The sequence below is a fragment of the Phodopus roborovskii genome, unplaced genomic scaffold, assembly GCF_943737965.1.
Source record: "Phodopus roborovskii unplaced genomic scaffold, PHOROB, whole genome shotgun sequence".
NCBI lineage: Eukaryota > Metazoa > Chordata > Mammalia > Rodentia > Cricetidae > Phodopus > Phodopus roborovskii.
In genome coordinates, this window is record NW_026126407.1 from 30,155,292 (window position 1) to 30,176,234 (window position 20,943).

A 20,943-nucleotide genomic window follows, 5' to 3' on the forward strand; every position below is an offset into this window, starting at 1 on the left:
CTTCCCAGTCCTTCTGGCTCACCAGCAGACCAGGGGCCCCTGAACATCCTAGAATCTTCCTGACCCTGTTTATAGTAACAGTGTTTCATGGCTGTCATTTGGTGACATTTATGTTTTGTTCATTGTCTTCTTCTCCTCTTCTTGAGCTACAGTTGTGTGACCAGCCCCCGGAGGCAAGAGATCCCCTCATCCTCCTGGATGGGCACTTTGCCCTTTACTCACCCAGGGAGAAAATCTCCCACAGCAACACTCCAAAGGACCACACATCGCTCTGCGTGGTGTACACCTTATCAAAGATGCTTTCAGGGGCCATCCATTTCAGAGGCAGTCGAGCCTGAGTGGCAGAAAGAGATAGATCTGCTGGTGGAGTAGAGAGGGCTAAAGCCAGACACCAGGATACCCACAATCCCAAGTTCCTTCTGTGAGGATTCAAGGTGTCTTCTCAGTAGTTGTCCTGAGTGCCCAGACCTCCCTTTCCATCTCCTTCTCCATTTCCTCCTCCTCCTCTCTCTCTCTCTCCCTCTCTCCCTCTCTCTCTCCTCTTCTCTTTCTTCCCAACTCCCCTCCCCTCCTCTTCTTTCTCTTTTCCTCTCCCCACCTCTCTCTTTCTTGTGCACCCCAGACTGGCCTTGAACTTGTGATCTCCTGCCCCATCCTCTTTAGCTCAGACAGGCATCCCCACAGCCTGCTCCTGAGGGTGGATCTTGGATCTGATCCTCCAATTGTAGAGACTTAAATCAGCCTCCTGTGGTAGTGTATCCTTGCATACCACCAACATCTCTTCTTGACAAACACTCATCAACTCCATTTGTCTCCAAACTAGATGAGTTCTCATTCCCTCTCCCTTCCTCAAGCTCTTCATGATGCTTTCCCATCACCTGTCTCCCTCCATCCTTACGGCCTCATCTGGGAGCCCTTCCAGACTGGCCTCTGCTTCCAACCTAGTGCTCCCAGTCCCTTCTCCCGACAGCTTATGGGGGGGCGTGTCAGAAATACACACCTGCTCTCTACCTGCATTTATTTCCCACACCTGTGAGTCAGCATGAATGACAAAAGCCCTCTGTCTCACCCTGATCTTTTCCTCTCTCCAGCCATCTTCCTATTTTCCTTCCTTTCCCTGGCATGAACCCTTACTCAGCTATGGTCACTCATTCAAGCACCCTTCTTTGAGCTTTGCCAGTAGACCCGCCACTGTGTCTGGACCTGTCTATAAGGATTACCTAGAATAGGCTAATTGAGACAGGAAGACCCAGCCTAAATGTGGGCTGTGCTATTCTGTGTTCTTGGGTCTCAAGCTGAATAAGAGAAGAGAGAAGCCTGGCAGACACTGAGGATTGGAAGGAAGTCAAGTTGGGCAGAACACAAGCATATCGTTCTGTCCTTCCTGACTGATACCACACGAGCAGCAGCCTTATGTTCTTGACACTGTGCTGTCTATGCCATAATATACTGTATCCCCTGGAGAATTTAGCCAAAATAAACTCTTCCTCAAGTTGATTTTCTCAAGTGTTTCATCAAAGCAACAAGACAAGCAACCAGTACTCTTGGTGAGCGCCTGTGAACAGTGAGTCTCCCAGCAGCTGGGCATAGAGCCTGTCAGACCAAGTGGACAGTTGGTCTGTGGTTTCCCTCTCCCCACCCACCCCAAGTCTTCTGCCCCTCATTGTCTGCACTCACACTGCCCTTTCGGACATAGTCAGGGTCTTTGTAGATGTCCCGGGCAAGACCAAAGTCACAAATCTTCACTATGTCACTGTCTGACAGTAAGATGTTCCGAGCAGCCAGGTCTCTGTGGATGCACTAGGGGTGAAGGAGGGAGGTGATAATGAGTTTAGGTTCAACTCTCAGGATGACACCTCAGCCTAGATCTCTGAGGTGTCCTAGGGTAAACCCTGCTTTGCCTATATCTTGCTCATTTGGAGAGATATTAATGGGAGAAGGCGTGAAATGAGGACGATGCAGTGAGTTAGGGACTCAGACATGCTGATTCCACGGCCAGTGCTTAGCCTGGAGAGCTGGAGGAGGAGTTCCCTCCAAAATGATTTGATCCCAAGGCCACTGTGGAGTAAAATTATGACTAGGCACATCTATACCAAGGGGTGTGTACCCTTCGCCTCTGAAAAGGACCTGGTAGGGTTCTGGGGACCTACCTTGCGGGAAGCCAGGAATTCCATTCCTCGGGCCACCTGGAAACTGTAGCAGACAAGGTCTTCCATGGTCAGTGGGCTCAGCCATAGGTCCTCAACTGCACAGAAGGAGGGGAGCTCACGAGGTGCTTCTACTGTAGCTCCAAAATTAACATTTGTGCACTTACCCCTGGCCTCGGCTCTCCTGGCCAGGCCCTTGAGACCCCAGACACCAGGGCCCCTGTCTATACTTGTTACCTTCATGCACTCTGGAGCACCCACTTCTGCACCTGCTATTTGGCTTTGTATTCCCATCCCCGACCCTGCCTGCAAGGCATTGCTGTTTATCCTGTGATACGCAAGTTAAATAAGTTAAATTTCATTGCCTGCCTCTTGGGTGTCTTCCCCTCGTGAAGCAGAGTTTATTGCAGTTCTCCCATTGAAGCCCTTGCACCCAGAGTGGCAGGCTAGGTTATCCCTGGGTGCCTATTGAGAGGCTTTAACTGGGCCAGACAGGCACTGGCAAGAGAAAGCCAGGTTCTTACCTTCTTGGACAAGGGGGGCCCTCCGTGCACCTCCCTTGCCCATCAGGAGCCGGGTGAACAGGGCCCTGTCGCTGCTTCCAGGTCTCTTCCGGTCAGCCTTGGCGCTTTCTACCATCGCACGGAAGCGCCTGCGTTGTTCGGGAGATTTCTCCTGCCAAAGCAAAGTACAAAGCTGGCCTGCCTCTCTTCCCACCCGCTTGGGGACTTCCCTAGCCAATCCTGGTGCCCATGCACTCTCTAACTGCGCTCCAGCAACAGGCTTGTGTGCCCACTTACCGCGTAGGGGCTGAATGCCTCCCGTTTGGCTCGCAAGAAGTTGGAGAGGTTGCCGTACTTGCAAAATTCCACGATTACCATCAGAGGGCCTATGACACGGCGGAGCAAAAGCCAGGCACTTGGTGATGCCAGCAGCGCAGTGTTTCTGGGGTCCATCCTTCCTGCACCCTGCCAGGCTCCAACATGGGCCCACCCCAGAACCTGTATGACTCCTCCCACCCGTAGTGAGAGTGCCTGCGCCCACTGCCCGGCCCTTTCCCCAGGGTATATCATTTCCATACCGTTGGGCTTGGTGCACGCCCCCAGGAGGTTGACCACATTGAGGTGGTTACCGATGTGAATTAGGATCTTGAGCTCTGACATCAGAGCACGATGCTCGCTGGCAGTAGCGCCCTCTGCAGGAGACAAAGGGGGTCACAGCACGATGTCAAACATGCCCTGGTAGTTTTCTCAATTTGCCCAACCCTCCTCCAGAGCAAAGACTTGTTAAGCACTGGTGCTGGGAGTGCGGGCTGCGCTGGGTCCCTGAGCACATGCTGCTGACCCTACAGAGGCAGAGGCTTGAATCCGATTCCCTGTGCCTCTCTGTCGAATCGTGGCTGGGACTGTAGCTCTGAGTGTTTTCCTTCTTGCTTTTGCATCACCGTCCCACCCAGAGCTCCCGACCCTCCCTCCAGCTGCATAACCCCTTCTGCCGGAGAGTCCCCACACCTTTCAGCATCTTCACGGCCACGGTGTCACAGCTGCTGCCTTTATTGATGCCAAAAGCTGAGGCTTCCACCACCTTCCCGAAAGCCCCATGGCCTAGCACTCTCCCTGTGGAGGCAGGGGGCCAGTTCCAGGTGAGCTGTACAGTGAGGGGTGAGGATGGAGAAGGGTGGACAGCAGGGGTGACCTGTCCCAAGAGCTTGGGGCAGGGGGAAAATGGAAGCCTCTCTGCCAAACAGGAAGGGAATGGGGAGTGTAGTCTTAGAGAGGGAAAGATGGAGAACAGAGGAGAGGCAGACAGGAAGGCCCCAACATCCTCTCCAGGCAGGTGGGACAGGTCCACCCTGCTCGGAGCAGCAGGAAATGACCTCGGGGGGGCCTGGGAACTGGGAGCGCTGGCTGTGGTTCTGGGGACTCAGGCCCAGCTGGAACTGGTCAGGCCAGGTGGGGGCCAGGAGGGTCATCCTGGCACAAGTTCTAAGAATGGAAGGATTTCTGTCACTTCAGCCTGCTTGACCCTGTGGCAGCTGACACTGTCTCTGCCAGGCAGTGCGTGTTGGGTGGGGCAAGCTGGGTGCTGGCCTCACCGAGGTGTAACCTTTCCCTGGGGAACTCCCACTGGCTGGCGTCATAGGACAGGTATTCACACTGCTCCTCCAAAGGCACCTCCCCGGGGTCCATGATGATGGACAGGTAGCCCGTCTTGATGTCTGCGTGGGCAGGCTGGGGGTGGGGGTGGAGACAGCTCATTGATTTGGACATACCACTGTGGCTTGGATATATTTTGCCTAGGACAAGTGGCACTTGCTTCTGAGTTCTCAATCAAGGAGGGGAGCAGGCCAATAGACCACCTCTGCTCCGTTTGGAACCCAGCATGGAAGGGTGGGGAGGATTCCCAGGGCAGGGCATTGGCAGGTGAACCAAGATGGGAATCTTAAGGGCTTGCTGGGATGAGAATGGAATGGGGAAACAAGGCCCCGGTTAGGTGATGGAGAGAACCTCTGGCATGGGGGAGACCCTCACCCTTTTCATGTTACAGAAGATGAGGAGGAGGAGGACCCAGAAGAAGACAGCGATGACGCCAGTGCCAATGAGTATCACAATCTCCATGCTGCCTTTATCTTCGGAGCCTGAGTGGGTAGATAGTGGCTGCGTGAGAGGAGCATGCACCCAACAGGAAGTACCCTTCGTGCTTGGGTATCACTTCACTAAACGGCCACAGCAAAGTGCCAATTGGATGTGTGGGTTGGGCTGAACGGAGCCAGGCAGGGACGCACCTTCCACTGCCACACTGGCAGAGGAATTCACACAGCCTTTAGCATTGCACACACTGCACAGATAACGGCCTGCATCCTCCTCGCGCACGCGCTGAATGCTCAACCTCTGATTCGAGTCTGCCAGGTCGATTCCTGCAAGCGGTAGGATGAAGGTTTCAGCTCAGGTTGGTATAGGGACATCAGCCTCGCAGACCTCTGAACCCTGCCCGTCATTCAAGGCTATCTCCCCTACCAGACTCTTTCTCCAGGAGTCTTTCATCTTTGTACCACACAATACTGGGCACATGGGCTCCAGCCACCGGGCATCGCATCTCCAGAGAGTCGCTCACGTTCACCAGGAGGTCTGTCAAATTCTGCGTGAGCCGAGGGGCTTCCAGGGCTGGGGTAAGGTAGAAAGGGGATTAAATAAGGGCACAGAAACTAAGAAGGTTCCTAGAGATGGTGCTTTGCGGGGCAGGAAGTAGGGAAGGGGTGGTGGCAGATGCAAGGATGAGACCGGTGGTATGGAGCAGAGGGATTGAACAAGCGAAGAATTGAGCACTTCTATGGCTTGGCTGGGCTGGGCAGGGGTGCTCCTGTAGACCCAGGCTTGTGCTGGACCAGGTTGCAAAGGTAGAAGTAGCAAAGGCTGAGAAGCGTGGCCCCGCCCTCTCTGGCTTGCCTCGCCCACCTCACCCTGCACGGACAGGTACTTCTTGTGGCAGTGCTTGTCCTGGCTGCGTCTATCCTGCACCTCACACACGTAGTCACCCTCGTGCTCGGGCGCCACTCGGGGGATATTCAAGCTGAGGGTGGCGTGGCGGGCCCCAGGCTCCGCCTCCTCTAAGTTGGCCGCTAGGGGCGTGGCATACAGGTGCACGTTCTTGCAGTCGAGCAGTAGAGGGTTCCCTTGAGCATCGTGTAGTGTAGAGAGGTTGAGCCGGTACCAGCGCAGATGCTCGTAAGTGTAGTTGTCTGCCCGGCAGCTGAGACGCACGGACTGGCCTTCTAAGGGATCCTCGGAAGGCTTTGATTCGATACTGAAGCCGTCCGGGATGGCTGGGGAGGAGAGAGGAACCCGAGAGACACCGTTTCCGTGTTTGCTCACCTACACCAGCTGTAGTGTGGGTCTTCTGCTTCACTATTGACCTTGCAATCAGTTCTCAATCAAGGGTGTACATAGTGTGTATCCAGGTTTTCACACTGTCTAGAGCCTACTTCCTCTCCTTTTTCTTCCCCTCCTTGATCAAAGATACCACCGTGTCTTTGGAAGTCAGCCCCACACATTGGTGTTAGGCCCCTTCTGCATCCCTACCTTTTGGATTCTTCTAGCTATGGTCCAAGCAGGGAGCTGTCCACACACTTCCAGGAGGAGGAGCCCGTTCTCTTTTGCTACTGACCACACCCTGATCCTGGCTTTTCCTTGGAATGATTTCATTAGCTTTTGCTAGCGCCATTCTCTCGATTTCTACCTGCCCTTTCAGGTGACTTCATACATATTCCTGAACCCAGTGTCCCCTACTGTGACCCCTTTCTTTCTAGAAGTCACTAACCCATTTGAAAATATGAGTGAATGATGAGAATTTTTCCAAAATGCACACATGAATCACAGGACTCTAAACTGAGAAAGGGTAGGATTTCTCTTTGCTGAGGGTAGAGGGTACCATTCCATCCCACTGCACCAACCCCTAGTCTATAGGCTGAGCATCCCTAATTTTATCTCTTCCAGTCTGTGTCATGGTAGTGGTGGTAGTAGTCCCATGGGCTGGGTGCTCCCATGGTCACCAGAAACTCAGTAAGTTCATTCCTGGCACCCAGGCCTGTCTAGATGATGTGGTACTCCCTGGGGACAGTCTGGTTACTCACTGGTCACATAGAAGTAGATGAGACGTTCGTCCTGGCCCACTTTGTTGAAGACAACACACTTGTACATGGCTGACACGTTGGCATCCTGGATGACCAGCTTGCTCACCGTCTACCCAGAACAGAGGCAGAAGGCTCCATTGTCTACCCAGACCCCTCTTCCTCTTCCAAGAGGCTACTGTGCCCACTAGTAATGGGGAAACAGGTTTGGGGTGAGAATGGCCAAAGTCTAGAGACAGCCTAAACACGGAGGCAAGGTCCTTTGGCAGTAGACAGGTGTCACCGCAGAAAAGCCAAGAAACAGTGTGTGGACAGCTGGCCAGAGCAGAGGGTTTTATCTGTGCTATGTCTCAGATTGTGGCTATAGCCAGTTTGGTGACTGGGTCTCTCCAAGCGAGAGTTCACATTCAAACTGTAATGAGTCACAACAGGGCCGGCTTCTTCTAAATTATGGCCTAAGGTTAGTATCTGGTCACTGTTCAAGGTCTTTGTGATGTGCCCACATTTGTCCAAAGGCACATCCCATTTCTTCAAGGTCCAGGGTAGTAGAGGAGGCATGCATATGTATGTGTATGGAAGTATCCCAGGATTCTAGAAAAATTCTGCCCTCAGGGAGTAGGAAGTTTGAAAAGTAGGGGAGGAGAGAGGTCCATAGGCCCTGCCTACCATCCAAAGACCCCCCACCCCCACCCCAAGCTGGGCACTTCCTGGCCAGGCCTGGAACAGGAAGAGGCTCTGGAGGTGTGTAGGAAAACAGGAAGTGACCATAGGAAGTGGGTGCCTTTGTTCAGTCCCCCTCCCCCTCCTGGTCAGCAGCTCACCAGCCTTCTATGGAGACCTAGTCAGCCCCCAGCCCCATCCCCTTCCAGTCTTGGGACTTGTGGGCAGCTGGGTTCTCCTCCTGGATCTTAGTTTCCTTGTCTGGGAAGGCCTGGCTCACATGCAAGCAGGGAAGCTGGGGCCCAGAGCTGTCAGCTGCAGCTCCCTGAGCTCTGCAGGCCAGGTGGAAACTGAGCACAAGCAGAAGGCGCTCGCCCAGCCTCCCTCCTCTTAGTCCGCTCTCACTGCCACACCTTTCTTGCACCCGGGGCTTTCTCTCCATATGGTCTGTACCTTATTCTTCCCCTCCACAAACTCGGTCCAGGTGTCCAGGCTTTCAATGGGGTTCACAGCATCCTGAGTTATCACCTCCCTCCAGTCTCGGCACTGTGGCATACGATCCCGCTGCTGCCTCCTTCGGCTGCCATGGACCAAGAGAGGGACAAGGGCAGATCAGGAAGATGGACAGGGAAGGCCTGAGCTGAGGGTGGGGGCTACACCTTTGCTATCCTCAGGCACTGTCTCACACTACAGTGGCTAATGGACAGCCCTCAGGCTGGGAACAAGGGCGATGAGGGGCTGGGCCGTTGTTGCAGCCCTGCGATCCGTCCTCCACCCCATTCTGTCCTACTTCTGCTGCGTGCCTTCCTCCAGAGTCCAACTTGGATGTGCTCACCCAGCTTCCAGGAGGACAAAAGTCACACTCAGCCCCCCCAACCCCACCCCAGCTGCATCTCCTTTTCTTGCCTCCTAGGCATGCCCAGTGTGTCAGTCTTCTGCTGAGATGAGGCAAGGAGAACAAGAGATCTTGTCTGCTCCTATCTGAAGAGTGAGGAGGGAGCATCCTAGGACTGTCATTGGACACAGAGCATACAGTGGCTTACTAGAAGGGGCGAAGATGAAGGTACCAGGGTGAGCTGCAGGCCATGTGGTTCACAAGAGTCCCGTAAGGGCCTTGCATATGTCAGGCTCTCCCAGGCCCACAGGCCACTTCTGGGCTTCCCAATTGAATGCACTGGAGCCTTAGCTCCTGGGCCAGCAGGTGGGGCTAGACTCCTTTCCTGTCTGGGTTCCTGGCTTCTGTTCATTCCCTAGCATGTGACCACTGAATCTTGCACTAAATGGCAAATCTGACTTGTCATTCCCCTGCGGAATGCCTTTCACTGGCTCCCTAATGACTTCAAAGTTCCTGCTCATGTGGCACCCCCTCCTCTCCTGTTCTTTGTATGTCTCTTCCCCAAATGTCCTTCCAGGTTCCCCTGTCCATTTTGTTTTCTGTTATTCTGGCTTTGAGCTCACTATATAGCCAAGATGACCTTCAATTCCTGATCCTCTTGCCTCCACCCCCCACAAGTGTTGGGGTAAGGCATGTGCCACCGCACCCACCCAGCTCCTCTTGTCCTTTTGACATTGAGCTGGGTGTAGGGAGCATGGCTCAGCCTTTGGTCAGGCTCTGTTGCTTACAGCTTTGACCTTGGGAAATTAGTCTCCCTTCTCTGGTCCTGTTTCCTCACCTATAAAGGGATGACATGGATGAGCTAAGATTTTGTGTGTAGTATAGAGGAGCATGGGGTGTGGTGGGGGACATACTCACAGGCTGCGCTGGGCAAATGTCTTGCACGGTGTCCAGGGCCTCCAGTGCCACTGGACACTGAGAGGCTGGGGTATCCCATAGGCGGTGCAGGTGAGGGTCTGGCGGCTGTGGCGGGAGTAGATGCTGGGTGAGGAGGCTTCCTTTTCATGGATGTGGGGAGGCACTGGGGGCATAGGTAAACAGCCAGTCAGCTGGCTCCCATCGCCACCCCACACACTCTGGGACTCATCCCTCCTCCCATCCTTCTAGCCTATACCATTCACCACCAGCTCCAGGCTGATGTTTTGCCTCAGACCAGCTGCAGAGTTCCACAGGGCGAGAGTGTAGATGCCGGCACTGGCCTCGGTCACCTCTTTGAGCACCAGAGCGTGTGGATTGTGGCGTCCAGTCACTGCCTTTCTGTCCTTGTACCTGGCAAAGGAAGAGAATTGAGAAGCTCTCTGGACCCCATGCCAGCTCTGTGCTGGCATATGTAGGTCCTCCAATCAGAGGGGTTCTCGGTTTCTTGTTGGTCACCAAAATCTTTAATGATCAATCTGAAATACCTGATCCCATCAACAAGAATGAATTTTGTCTGAGGGTGCCATAACAAATCCTATACTTTTTATATGCTAATTAAAATAAACAAACCAAGACAAAATAAAACAAAAATACTCAAAGTTCAAGTTCCTTCTGTAAAGTAGCATAGAATTTGCACATAAGCTATAGACACTCCTCTATAAATCATCTCGAGATGACATCTGATATTCAAGACACTGTTACATAAAAGGGCATGATATTCACATGCTCAGGGACCATGACAAAAACAAAAGGTCCAGACTGTCACTATGCTTGCTACACATTTGAGGCCTCTCCTGCACCAGATCAAGGAGGGCAGCAGGTGTATGGGGTGGATAGAAGTCCCCGGTCTCAGAAGAGGCAGACAAAACTCAGGACTAGGCTGAATCAACCCATTGTCATAACTTATGTGGCCAGCTCAGCAATGTCACTGATCTTTAGGACCACATGACGTCTGCAGTGGCACTTCTGGACTCACCCTTAAATTCTCTGACATCCCCTTAACCCCCGGCAACCAGTTTCTGCTTAGGGCAGCTACCCTCTCTTTATCCTATCTATGGCCTGGGGATGAGGAAGGCAGTTTGCTAGTTATCTCATGACATTCCTCCACATCTGCTGGCCTCCAGCATCAGAGACTGACTACAATGTCCTCCGTGGGCCCCTCTTCTTTCTCACAATGTGTATCAGCGACAGCGAGTACATGGTGTGGCAATTGCCTGGTTCTCTGACACCGGCCTTTGGATGCTTCCATGAGCTCCCCTGACACAGAGCCTTCACAGGGCTTTTGACTTACTGTTATACTAATTTGGATGGTCCTTCCTGTAGATGACAATTTGCATGGCTCTCTCCTTCCTTCACTGGGGCTGGGGTACTGGTTCTTCAAAGATAATTATGATCTGGCTCTGCCTGCCCTGTTCCTCTTCCTTCTTTCCTTCCTTTTTTCCCCCTCTAGATCAAACTCAAGACCTCCACATTCCATGCTAGTGTTCTGCCACTTAGTTACACTCCTGACACACTGAGTTTGTTTTCCTTCCTTCCTTCTTTCCTTCCTTGTTTTCATTTTTCGAGACAGGGTTTCTTTGTGTAACAGTCCTGGAACTCACTCTGTAGACCAGGCTGGCCTCAAACTCACAGAGATCCACCTGCCTCTGCCTCCTGAGAGCTAGGATTGAAGGAGTGCACCATCTGATGGTCAACTCTCCTCTCACTCAGCTGTAAGTTTCAGTGAGGACAGTGACAACTCATTGCTATATCCTGTTTACATAATGCCCCACTGGGCATGTGTGGTCACTCCAGACCTTTGCTGCATGTACAAGCAAATGCCTCACACTCTGGACTGTTTCTATAGCCAGAGTCCTGGGCTTGGACCTGGTTCTCCAAGGCCCCTCCCCTCTGGATAGGCTAAGCCATGACTCTACAGCCCTGAAAAGGCACGTCTCCTAGGTAAAGAACCTAAGATAAGGTAGATTTAGGAATCCTACTCTAAACTGTAACAGTAGTCAGGGCTTAGCCTGTGACTTGCCTGGGATCACAGAGCAGGGCAAGCACAGAGTAGAACAGGGGCAGAATCAAGGCCGTGCTACCTGCCAGGCTGTGTTGTAGAAGGCTTCTGGCACCCCAGGCATTTTTTTTTAAATCAGGTATGTGACCCTGGGAAGATCCCTTAACTGTCCCAATCCTCAGTGTCTTCATTTCAAAACTGGAGCATCATACTTGCAGTAATTTCATAGGCTCATGGAAACAGTACCAGCACTTTGCTGGGCACATTAGGCCAAAGACCCAGCCTGCCTGCCTGCCTACCTGCCTGCCTGCCTGTCTACTGGGCCATCCATCATTCACTGACTTAGAAATTCCATCATTATGCCAGTTGAAAGTGGTCACCTGTGGGACTGTGATGAACACAAGTGCCCTGGGACAGCTGTACACTTCTGAGAGAAGGATGCTGGCTAAATGGAGAGAGAAAAGTCAGAGAAGGTATGTTCCTGTGGTAAGTACACTGACAGCAGGCTAAGCCCTGCTGGCCTTGGGTCAGAGAACTCTAAAAGTTGCATTTATGCAAGACATGTTTCTCGCTTCATCAATGCCTCAGGACCTTCCCTCAAGGCTTCTGGTACTATGCCATACGGTACTACATGGCCTAAAGCTATGGCCTTGGATTGAGGACGATTCAGGGTCACAAGGCTCATGACTGGGACTCTGAGCCTTCCCAGAAGCCAGCTTCCAGCCTGTGGCCAGTGGGGCCTCTGCTTGTCCTGAGAACCTCTTACCAGGTGTAAGGTGCCCCACGCTTGGAAGGCCAGGGCTGCTCTGGGTTGACAAGAAAAAGACAGAACAGGGACTCCCCCTTGGAACCCTGGGGCTCAGGTGGGAATGCTTGTCCCTCTTCTGGCCCATTTCCTTATCTGTACAATATAGATAGAGGCTGCAGTAGAATCTATCATGATTGAAGCAAGGCGATAGCTCAGAGTGTAAGGGATGATTGGGAAGATGCTGTAGTCTCCTGGGAGCATCTAGAAGGATGCAGCCTTCACAGCCTTCACTGAAGGTCCCTTCTGTGCCCTGGGCACAAAATGTAGGGAAAGCCTAACTCTCCGTTCTCCTGCAGATCTCTCTCACTACTGTGTATCTCAGAGCCAGGCTCCATAAAAGTCTATCAGTGTCATGACATCTCAAATTTGTGGGTCAGAAAGTCCTCGGAGAGGAACCCTTATAGGAAGGAAGCCCAGAGAACAAGTCACTACAGGACAGGCCCTGAGTTTGCTCAGTGTGGAGATCCAGCTGGCCGGGCCTTGGAGAAGTTTGGGGGAATGCAGGAAGCAGGTATAAAATACCCCATATTGTCCATTACACTCCACATACCAGAACCTGGTATTTAAACATTTTGAGGTTTAGCAGCTCCTGAGTGAACCTTCCTTCTAGCTGAATATGTGTATTTCCTTTAGGGGTCCTGTTCAGTAAGGGTTCCACCTGGATTTCAGGGTGTGCAGGGCCTTATGGGCAGGGACAGAGCTCCTTCTGAAACCTAGGACTAATGATCTGATGGGGAAGGACATTGTCCTTCTCACTCTTTGGCCGGTCCTTGTGTTAATCCTGGCAGGGCAGCAAGAGGAGGGGGCCCAGGCTGTTACCATTGGAACTCTGGTGGGGGATATGCTGCCAGCTTCACAGGCAGCTTCACCAGCTCGTCACCAGCGGTGGCTTCCAGGATGGGTCCTTTGAGCCAATCGACACTGATGAAAGGCTTTTCTGCCAGACAGGAGACAAGAGTATAAACGTGGGGCTGAGCTAGCATCCACCAGGTTTCCCATCCTCCCCCTGCAGACTGGAGCTTGCCCTGCTGGCCAGCTGGTAGAAGCTGGGCAGGGCTTCCCCTCATAGCCCTTCCTTCCTTTTGGCTGGCCGCTGCTGCTCAGGTGCATCATGACCTCTGACCCACACTGCACAAGGATCCTTGTTCTGCAGTCTCTACGATACTAGACCCATCCCACCCCATGCCGGGCACAATGACCTCAGCCTCCCAGGTCATACCATGCACAATGACCTCTGTGCTTTCCCGAAACCGCTGAATGCCATTGTTGGCCTCACACACATAGGGACCCAGGTCATGCTGGCTGACATTGTGGATGGTCAGGATGCTGGAGAGTTCTGTGTGAGTCTGCTGGGAACGCCGCTCAGGTACCCACTTACCCCGCTCTGCCTGCCACACCCAGGAGAAGCCCAGGATCAGCAGGTAGGCAGGGGCAGACCCAAGCCAGCAAGGGCACACACCCACCCCTGCCCAAACATAAGTAGTTCTGGATGCCCAGTCTCTGAATTGGCTTTAGGATGGAAAGGTTCCCCATCCCATTTGGGTTCCTGAGTCTGTATCTCCTCCACACAGGGGCCTAGTACGTGCCAGTTACCACTAGCATGGGCATGGCGGGTCCCAGGGGTGGTGCCAAGGACAGGGCAGGGGGAAGAAGCTACCTGGCAGAGCAGCTGACCTTACCTGCTTCCCTGGATAATCCCAGTCGAAGGTGACACCCGAGTTGAACTCAGCCCACACCGTACAGTTCAAAATCAGCTTCTCTCCAACCAACAGCTCCAGTGACTTCTTGGGGGACAGCTGGATGTCATAGAGCTCATTGCCTGGTGACACACACAGCGTCACCTCCCACACTTCTCATAGGCCAACACACACAGAGTGCAGAGCAGTGGGCGGCAAGACCACCTGTGATACGGACAGCCCTGCGCCGGGAACCAGTGGCAGTGTGCCTGCCCTGTTCTTGGGGTGCCCCGGGGTGGCAGTGTGCCTGCCCTGTTCTTGGGGTGCCCCGGGGTGGCAGTGTGCCTGCCCTGTTCTTGGGCTGCGGAGAGTGGTGATGGGGTGAGATGGAAGTGGCAGCCCTTACCTGTGATGTGCACCAGGAAGGGATTGGAAAGGAAGTCCTGGCCACCCCACGTGGTCTCGCACTGCAGGTACAGAGCTTCACGCAGCAGTAGTGTGGGTACCCGCATGCCCCGGCGGTCATCCCACAACACCTCCTGCCCATCAGGGTGCAGCACTGAGCTTTGCTGGAGGGACACAGTGACTGTCAGCTGCCTTCCCCAGGGATGGCACAGGAGGGTGAGAACCTGCGGTGAGGCTTGGGGAAGGGAATAGTACCGAGCGCAGTGTGACGTTGAGGCCGGGGATGGACACCAAGCAGGGCACCCACATCGAGTCTTTCCTGTTGACCAGGAGCGTGTCAGGTTTGTTGATGAAGGGCTGTTCAAAGTCTGAGGAGATGGAGTAGGAGTCGGGTAAGGCAGTGGCTCAGGGTGTCTCTGGTTAGGGGTGGGGTGAGGGGAGTTTAGGGGAGCCCCATGGGTCAGGGTGGTGACGCTCTAGCCTCCTGATTCTGGGTGGAGCACGGTAAGGCCCCATATTCACTCCTGCCAGCCTGGTGTCAGCAGGCTGGAGGCGGGGCATAGACACCAGCTACTCCCTCCAGGACCCTGCCCAAGGCAGGCCTTACCTCTTACGAACACATAGGCGCTGGCAGCTGTGGTGCCCTCAATTCTGGCCTTGATGTACTTGTAATAGCAGTGATAGCTGCCCGTGTTGTTGGCGTGAGTCTGGGCCAGCAGCAGCACCTTGCAGTAGGGCCTAGCTTCTGTGCCTTCACAGTCTTGCACAACCTGTGTATCCTCACCGTCCTTCCCACCTGTGGTCAGTACCTCTTGGGCCCCTGGCCAGGTCCACTCAAGGGGGTGCTGCCCCCTAGCAGAGGATAGTAGAAGTAAGGATCTCTCTGACCCAGTTTTAGTTTAGAACCATAGTCTCCAAGGAGCCTCCCTTAAGTGCTAAGAGCTTTGCCCATCATTACTTCTTCCCAAAGAAGGGCAACCCAGGCTTGGGGTATATCCCACAGATCCACTCCCTCAGCCCTTGGCTCCCTGCATGATTCTCGGAGTTATAAATGGGCAGGCCTTCTCTAATAGCCGGTACTGTGAGGAGGCTCTGGGGCCTCAGTGGTAGGCCTGAGGCTAGAGACAGGTAGGTGACCTGGAAGAGGTCTTAGGGGAGGCTGGATGAGTGCAGGGTGCCTTTCTGAGGGTTTCTGGGAGACCACGTCCTAGGACCCCCAGTCAGTCTCTACTCCTCTGTTCTGGGGAGAAAGGGCATTCTCGTTCTTCAACAGCCACCTTTTGTCCTTCGTGTCTAAGGCAGCCTTCATGGACTGCCAGGTAGGAAGGAGCCATACCTGCAGGATATCGATAGGCTGTCCCCGGTGTCAATGACATATGAGTCCTCTGTGATGTTCAGGGTTGGAGGGGTCATGGAGTAGCCATTTGCCAGGTCTGGGGTGAAAGGCAAGGTTACAGTGGTACAACATCATGGGGTCACATGACAGCTCATGCACTGCCCGGGCACAGTTGGGCCCTCTGGGATATTTCCCCAAGGCAGGGCTAGCCCAGTGGTTTTCAGTCAGCTCAGCCTTGTCTCCACACAGGTAGTCTGACTACAGCCTCAACCCAAAGGTCTCACAAACTGTCTCCTTCACAAACTGTCCCTTGATCTGGTCAAGGCCAGCGGTTCCCACCAGAGCCCTGACTCTGTCCACAAATGGAATCCAATCCCAGCTAACTTTGACTGCTCCCCTGACCTCCGACCCTAAATGAGCTAAGCTGCCAGCTGGAAGAGGAGGAACCTCCAGGTCTCCTCCTATGGGATGGGGGTAGCAGAGGACTGAGGAAGAGTATGGAAACCCCCAGTTTTGTCCGAGATCCCACTCCATCCTGAGTACCACATCTATACTGACTGCTTACAAGGGGTTCATGTATCCTAGATCCATGCTCTGCCTGTGATCTTGCACACTCCCAGGTTCCTTTATTCACATTTTCTAAGTTCTCCCAGAGTGGAGTTTCTCTCTGCTCTGACTGACTGTCTGAGCCTCCTCTGGGTTTTTGCCTGCCCAGGTCTCTTTCACATTCTCAGGCCTTCCCATGGTGCTCCTCTCCGGATACACAAGTGAACCTGCTTTGGCCTGTGAACCCACCTTCTGCCTTCCATGGCTAGGCAGATTAGGTGAGGGCTCTCTGCTACACAGGATCCCACCTCTGTGACTCACATAGTTCTGTACTCATCACCCATCTTCTAGGAGGATGTGCATGTGCTCATGCATATACGTGTGTCTGCACATGTGTGCAAGTGTGGTCTTCTGTGTGAACACATCTATTTGTGTCTGCGGGCCTGGGTGTGCAGATATGCATATCTCTGAGTGATGAGTGTGGCTTTAGTTGTGCACAAGTGTGCATGGTTGTGCATCTCCAACAAGGTTGCATATGCACGCACTTGAGGGCATGAATTCCTGATGGGGCCAGTGGGGAGCATGGCCTGGGGGAGGTCTGGCCCTGGAACTTTGGCAGATGCATCCTGCCAGGATCATCCTGAGACAACAGGAAGGGAGGACTGTGTGGCTGGAGGCCCAGGGCTGTGTCCTGTCCCTCCCCTCTATTCCCTGTCCTCCTGGGATGGTGGTCAAGGACCACCCTCCTGACCCTAGCCCCTTTTAGTCCTACAGGCCATGGGGTGTGGTGTAGCAACTCAGACTGCTTTGTTCCTCATTTGGTTCTGTGGTCCCAGATTCCTATCTTATAGCTAGTGGGGAGGGGGAAGAGAGCCTGGAACATTCCACTATGGATGGCTCTACACACCCTGAGGACAAACCATCTGACCCAGTGGTGTGGTGCCAGGAAAACATGCTCCACACATCAGGGTCTCATTTCAGTGTCACACAGACAGCAGGGCCACCAGTCCATACCCACTGGTCCCTCGCTTCTGGTTACAGTTTGGGGCTATTTTCCCTCTTCTATCCCCAAACTTGCCTGGGACCTTATAAAGTATTTAGTCCCATGGTGCAATCAGGGAAACTGAGGCCTTAGTTGGATTGTATTTCTGTCCTATAAAGATAGCTGCTTGCCTGTTTGCCAGCTGCTGTGACTTCTGCCAAGGCCTCCCTTTTGTGCTCAGCTCTTGATAGGCAGTAGCCCTGGCCTTGGGCCATGGCTTTCTCTGAGGTTCTGAGGTGACAAGGGTCTGGACTCTGCAGATTGTTCTCTAAATGAGTGGGTACCTGACCTTCTGTGCAAATCAGCTGGGTCTGAGTCTGTGGAGACATCTACTGTGCAGGGGTGAGAGTTTGCAGAAGGCTCAACTTCAGGACTTGAAGGAATCCCAAGAGGGTCTTTGTGAAGCTAGACTTTGAAGTAGTTCCCCTCCTCCCCCGCTAAGCACTGAAAAATGAATAAGGTCATACTAGGTAAATAGCTGGGCAAACACGTAGGAGACTGACTGGACAGTAGTCTATAATCTGAGCTACAGATGGAGGTGGTGTAATGGGACCTGTGGGAGTGACAGAACTGATGGAGGTCAGGGTGCAGGTGACACACGGCGTAATAAGAGAGCTCCATGGCCAGTGCCCATCTACCTCAGCCCTATTTCAGAGAGAGGACATTCCCCCAGTGAAGTAAAGAGTGTATATCTGTGCACACGGCTGGCAATTGCCAGCCACAGGACTGTGATAATGGAAGCTCAGCTTTCTTTGGTGGCTTTTTTTTTTTTTTAAAGCTTCTGAGACACAGAGGAGCAGGCAACCTGCTGTCTGCTCCTTGTCCCTCTGACTTAAGCTCTTAAGAGGCAGGGGGCATTGCAGCTAGTCTGTTCTGCAGTCTAGGACATTCCCATTTCCTTCCCTTCTGGGGATATCCCTCTTTAGTCGAGTTCAGTATGTCCCTTCCCTAGGGAGCAGTCATCATCATTCAGGCTTCCGCCTTGTCCTCCTCGGGTTCCTGCTGTTAGAATAGTAATTAGCCTGAATTGTGGCTTTCATCTTCTTAAACCATAAACAAAGATTCAGAAGATGGGTGTAGGAGTGGTTGGTGGGTAATAGATGGAAAGAGGATAAGACAAATGGTGGACCATCAGGTGAGTAAATGGGACGGATGGGAGATTGGGTCCATAGATGGATCATTTACACAGATTGATGAGTAGATGAATGGATGGATGAATGGGAGAGTGTGGGTAGATAAATGGAAGGAAAGAATAGAGCCTGAAGGAGCCTCCCCATCCATACCATATCCCCAAAGTAGGAACTCATCCTAATTAAGACTATCCATCCTGTTTCCTCTTGCTTATGTGAAACCTGATTGAGGACACTACTTCCTCTGCTGGGTTCTCTTCCCCACCCCATATTCCAGATGGAGAATGCCTTTTGGCCATTTCCCCTCCCTGTAGCAACCCCTGGAGGCTCAGGCTTTTGATGGCACCATGTTCTCGCCACTAAAGCTGTCATCAGCTTCTCTCCTGCTCACTTCCTTTCATTCTCTGTTGACTATAGCTCCTGGCTCACCATCCTCCTCCCCACTCCAACTCATGCCATTCTCCATGACTTCAACATCCACAGGATGACTCACCCACACCCTCCCTCAACTTTGAGATCCTTTCCTCCTCTCCCTCATAGCAACCGGCTTCCAGGGGCACACCCTGGATATGGTCACCACGAGAAACTGCGCCATCCCGTTACCCTAAGTTTCCTTTGTTCAACTTCCTCCTTTCTTTCTTGCTCAGGTGTCCTTATCCACCATTCATAAATTATCTTCATCAAAAACATCCATTGCCCCATCTCCTCTCCTAGCTCTTCCCCTGTCCATAGCCCATCACTCTGATTGTCCTTTTGCCTATAATCCTCTCTTCCAAGCCAAGACCACATTCCAGAGAAACTCAACCCTGCTTAGTGAAGCCCCTCACACTGGCCATGCCCCATTGATTTTACTTCTTGCAGAGCAAGCAGGTGAATATATTCAGAATGTTCTTCCTCCCCCACTCTCGGCATTCACAAACAAGACACCAGATGGAATTCTTTACTGCCCTTCATCGGAAGCCCACACCTGCCTTATGGAAGGCTTCCGGAACTCCTGCTCTCAAACCACACTCACTGATGCGTTCCAAACCCTAACTCCCTAGACCCGAATATCACAGATAACACCTCCCATCTTCACACAAGAAACACAGCAAAGCATTTCTCCACTTGCTTCTGGCTACTGTTCCTCTTTATATTCTCCTTTGTGGCCAAAGCTCCCCTCACACCCTCTTGTACACTTCTTGTGAAGCCCCACCACTTCGGAGTCCCATACTTCAGATCCAGTGGGACACTTGCTGGCTCCCCTGATCGCACCCTCTCCTGGTCTTCTTTAGTCTCCTCTGCCTACTGCTGCCTGCGTTTACTCTCCCTTCTCTAAAGGTCCAGATAACTAAAAAAAACTATCTTCAGCTCAGATCATTTTTCTCAACTCAGCTAAAGGTGTCCAGATGTGCATTGGATTTGGCCCCACAGACACTATAGCTTCCATGTTCCTCATCTAAAGGCCGGACTCAGGCTCCACTATCCCTGGCAAAGGCTTCTTCTTCTAGAGTCTTGGTGTCTCCAAAGGGGAATCATGGATGGCCACCTCCTTTTTCCTACTTCAAACACCATGATGCCTGTTATGTCCCATGCACTACGTATTTGTTCTGTGCTCACCTTCTGGGGGCCTACCAGCTACATTTGCCCCAAAGTGGCCTCCTGGGCATTCTCTTGTCTTTCTCAAGATTTTCTTCATGCATTTGTTAGTAATATTAAAAAATGCATACAACGAGGGGCTGGAGAGATGGCTCAGTGATTAAGACCACTGGCTGTTCTTCCAGAAGACTGAATTTGATTCCAGCACCCACATGTTGGCTCACAGCCATCTGCAACTCCAATTCCAGGCGATCTGGCCTCTGTGGACACCAGGCATTCAAGTGGTACAAAACACCCATACACATAAAAATTACATATATTAAATATAATATAAAATATACTTTATAATAACATATGTCTGATATATATTTGTGTGTGTGTATCACAATGCAGTCATATCACACATGCCCTTGAATCTTTTCTGTGATTTCACACTGCCTTTCTGGGGAAATCCAAACTCCTGATGGAGGCCTGGTGCCTGCTCATCCTCTCCTGCCACATTGTTCAGCAGTATGCCATGCTCCTTCCTACCACTTTAGGGCCATGTCTGTGCTCTACACAAGTTTTCTCTTCGTGCTCTGCTTATCTCCAGACCACAGCTTAGTTGTGATTCCCTCACTTTTATAAAACCCGAGTTCCTTCTTCGAGCTCCATTTCAGCCCTGTGCTTGCTTATGATAAATTGTGAACATTTGCTTGTCCTTGCTTTCCACTGTCCTCCATTTGAAACAAGTTTCAGTGGGTGAGGAACGAGTCACTGTCTTTTCTATCTCTCCCTGTGTCTAGTTCAGCACCTGGCAAAATAAACTCTTGCTGAATGACTAAGTGGATAGGTGGATGGAAGGATGGGAGGGACAGATGGATGAACAGACAGACAGGCAAAAGTGAGGGTGGGTGGGTGAGTAGATGGATGGATGGATGAGTGGATGGACGATACATAGATGGAAGGACAGTTTGCTGTGGGAACAGATGAGTGGGTGAACTGATGAATGGAAGGATGGACAGGTTGATGGATTGGAAGACATAATTGAAGGATGAATAGATGGGTGTGTTGACAGAAGGGTGAGTGGGTTGATGGATAGATGGAAGATGGCTAAACAGACCTCAGCGTCATTCTTTGGGCTGAAACTATGTGGGACCTTACTGCTTTTTTGTAAGAGGTGCTTCCAGGTTTGAA

General features: G+C 52.3%; 1 protein-coding gene across 1 annotated transcript in view; it reads right to left on the reverse strand.

Moving 5' to 3' along the window:
* Nucleotides 1–20,943, reverse strand: part of Flt4 (fms related receptor tyrosine kinase 4) — a 43,118-nt gene that overhangs the window by 12,569 nt on the left and 9,606 nt on the right. Inside the window, exons 2-24 of the mRNA XM_051180834.1 lie at nt 15,472–15,568; nt 14,743–14,987; nt 14,391–14,503; nt 14,137–14,299; nt 13,734–13,873; nt 13,274–13,442; nt 12,874–12,991; nt 9,444–9,598; nt 9,188–9,350; nt 7,888–8,014; nt 6,778–6,886; nt 5,608–5,970; nt 5,165–5,311; nt 4,933–5,064; nt 4,679–4,785; nt 4,243–4,378; nt 3,659–3,763; nt 3,229–3,342; nt 2,948–3,036; nt 2,672–2,822; nt 2,151–2,245; nt 1,678–1,800; nt 223–334 (exon numbers count right to left, since the gene is read on the reverse strand). Of these exons, the coding sequence (XP_051036791.1) occupies nt 223–334; nt 1,678–1,800; nt 2,151–2,245; nt 2,672–2,822; nt 2,948–3,036; nt 3,229–3,342; nt 3,659–3,763; nt 4,243–4,378; nt 4,679–4,785; nt 4,933–5,064; nt 5,165–5,311; nt 5,608–5,970; nt 6,778–6,886; nt 7,888–8,014; nt 9,188–9,350; nt 9,444–9,598; nt 12,874–12,991; nt 13,274–13,442; nt 13,734–13,873; nt 14,137–14,299; nt 14,391–14,503; nt 14,743–14,987; nt 15,472–15,568 (3,273 nt within the window). The remainder of the gene's footprint in view (nt 1–222; nt 335–1,677; nt 1,801–2,150; nt 2,246–2,671; nt 2,823–2,947; nt 3,037–3,228; nt 3,343–3,658; nt 3,764–4,242; nt 4,379–4,678; nt 4,786–4,932; nt 5,065–5,164; nt 5,312–5,607; nt 5,971–6,777; nt 6,887–7,887; nt 8,015–9,187; nt 9,351–9,443; nt 9,599–12,873; nt 12,992–13,273; nt 13,443–13,733; nt 13,874–14,136; nt 14,300–14,390; nt 14,504–14,742; nt 14,988–15,471; nt 15,569–20,943) is intronic.